Source organism: Penaeus vannamei, chromosome 13 (assembly GCF_042767895.1).
Source record: "Penaeus vannamei isolate JL-2024 chromosome 13, ASM4276789v1, whole genome shotgun sequence".
Classification (NCBI taxonomy): Eukaryota; Metazoa; Arthropoda; class Malacostraca; order Decapoda; family Penaeidae; genus Penaeus; species Penaeus vannamei.
Genome location: NC_091561.1, coordinates 22,449,802 through 22,452,301, shown reverse-complemented (window position 1 = coordinate 22,452,301; position 2,500 = coordinate 22,449,802). Strand labels below are relative to the sequence as shown.

Genomic DNA, 2,500 nt, shown 5'->3' with positions numbered 1-2,500 from the left:
CGAACTCTCATAGGAAGGTCGTCTCCTTACTCCATGTTGTTTATGGCTGTTGGATGACATCCCTGAGAATGCGGCACAATTAGTATCTCTGCCATTTTTCTCACGTGACTTGCGGACGCTGGAGTATCTGGGTTCCCTCTCCTGTTCCTTTTTCCCTCGTCCCTCTGACTGATCCCTTACCGAGTGTCTGTCCTTTGGCCACCTTCGTGGATGGCTCTCTGAATAACTTGTTATTGGATGGGAGATGATTCTCCTCCTTCTCGGGCCACCTCCTTCCTCTCTTCCCCGAGGATGGTTGATGCCCTTGTATCTGTCGTCATCTTGTAAGATAATTTCAGCATCTTTCTCCAAAACTGTGTTTCCCGAAGCTTGTTCAAAATGCGCAGTCTCCCGGAACTTCCTATGTTCTCTGATATCGAGCTGAGAGAGCTTCATGGGCCCATAGCTCTTGTCTGTTCGGGTGTGTTGGTGTAAGGAGTAAAGCAGCGGTAGTGGCGTCATTGAATATCCACTGAAACCCTCCGGTATTTCTCTTACTCCCAAGTTGTCTATCACTCGACCACTCTTTGTTCGCCAGCTTGGAGTAGCATCCAGATCTTCAGATGAATTACTTTTCTTCGCTCCATCATTACAGGCCCTTCGATTTGCGTATCTGTGCTGAGTTAAACGGTCATCTGTTTCCACATTTCTTGACGGCTCTGAAGAGTCCTGCTTTATTCTGTGCCTCTTGCGACTTTTAGGTGTAAATGATATATCCACTCCCTTAGTATTTTTCTTCCTGCCTTCGTCGCATGGTCTCAATCTTGTATTCTGTTCTGTCAGTCTCATACGGTGGATATTTAACCTTTCGTCTTCTTCACATTTTTCGGCGACACTGTGAAGTATCGGTTCTGCTTCATGTATAATGTGTTTCCGAGCTATGTCCTTCTCATCGTGTCTCAAGGATGACCTACTCTCACTTGAGGGAAATTCCTCTGGTACAGTATAACTCTCTTTGGCACTCTCTTGGCAATCTTGTGGCGCTAGGCGATAAAGTCGACGGATAAGATCGTCTCTCTGGGCCTCAGCCTGTCGGAGTCTTAATCTTAGTTGTCTCTCGGAGTCCTGCCAAAGACGCCAGAGGTCTGCCTTGGTCACATGGCGGAGGTGATGAGAACTAACCCTTTCCCGGCCTGAAGATGTAAAGAAAACCTTAAATGTCTACTCTTACATATATCTAATCTACTAACTATAATTCCTTGATCTTAATCAAAGTGAACTATGCTTATTCAAAAGTATTTTAGAAATGCAAAACCAAATATCCATTAATACCAAAGAAAATATTGTGATGATATGCTTTTCCATAATCACACATTTTCAAATATTATGCATGTCACATTTTGGTAATACTAATTAAATAAGATGTCACATAATAACTTATCTTAGGCCATAAGCAATTTGAGATTTAGGAGTAGAATCATTATAACACCCACCTGGTGACAATGCAGCGACCAGCTGAAGTGAACCAGATGTCTTGAGCGCTGCCTGCTGGGACAGTGGCACTAGTCGTACACCCTCAAATCTCATCTCCCTTGACGTTTCTGCCTCAAAGTCATCCAGTGACCTGCTTGCCCAGCAAATATGACTGTCATCTTCACCTGGCGTGCCCAGAGTGTCTCCAGATGGAGGCAGCAGGGGGCTGGTGGTCAGAAGGGGAGGGGTAGTAACTTGATAATCTGAAGTGAGAGCACTTCCACGGTGGTGCAGACCATTCACAGCTCCACATCTTGCAAGCACTCTTGGGTCACTATGTATACTCTCTCGGCCGCTGGATGTGCCACTGCAAGGAAAACATCCACCATCGTTTATCTTACGATTCTGACCCCGGCATATGCTGTCCTGTCGCTGCAAACAATTAAGACATCCACCAGAGCCTTTCCGATGCGAACTTTCATTTTCATCTTGGCCTGTACTAGAACATATCTTGCAAGACGCTGAGGACGTCTGTTGAGCTTGGGTATCCTCCAATTGCTGATTTCGGTTGTTGGGTTCCAAAGTTTCCTCTGGCTCACTTACTCGTAGGATTAGGATTCCTGAGCCTGAGTCATGGTCCTTGTCCTCCTCCCAACATGCATGGGCATTACCTTCCTCTGATTCTGTGCTCTGTGGTGGCAACGATCGGTTGAACACAATGACGCTCTCCGAGTCCTCATGCGGGTCAAGTCCCGCCAAGTAGTCAGTGGTAATGGAGGCAAAGGGAGATGAAGCAGGCTGAAGGTTGTATTTGGAAAAAGGGCTGATGGGAGGCTGTGAAAACTGGGCAGGGGGTTTTATGGTGGTTGCAACACACTGAACTAAAGGATTTATACTAGAGTGTGGATACTGTTTAAGGTTATCACTGGGAAGTGGGCACTGGGCATGAACAGGGAGAGGCGCCAAAGTGGTGGTGGTGGCGCTCTGACTCGTAGGCTTAGATTCAGTAGAGACTAAGGTTGTATTGGCAATGGGAAGAACGTCGTCC

The 2,500-nt window shown here is 46.5% G+C and overlaps 1 protein-coding gene across 1 annotated transcript in view; it reads right to left on the bottom strand.

The window, feature by feature from the left end:
* The window catches only part of LOC113818259 (uncharacterized), a 57,225-nt gene that overhangs the window by 437 nt on the left and 54,288 nt on the right, over positions 1-2,500 (bottom strand). Inside the window, exons 5-6 of the mRNA XM_070128544.1 lie at positions 1,473-2,500; positions 1-1,172 (exon numbers count right to left, since the gene is read on the bottom strand). The exon at positions 1-1,172 is cut by the window's left edge and continues 437 nt beyond it; the exon at positions 1,473-2,500 is cut by the window's right edge and continues 18 nt beyond it. Of these exons, the coding sequence (XP_069984645.1) occupies positions 1-1,172; positions 1,473-2,500 (2,200 nt within the window). The remainder of the gene's footprint in view (positions 1,173-1,472) is intronic.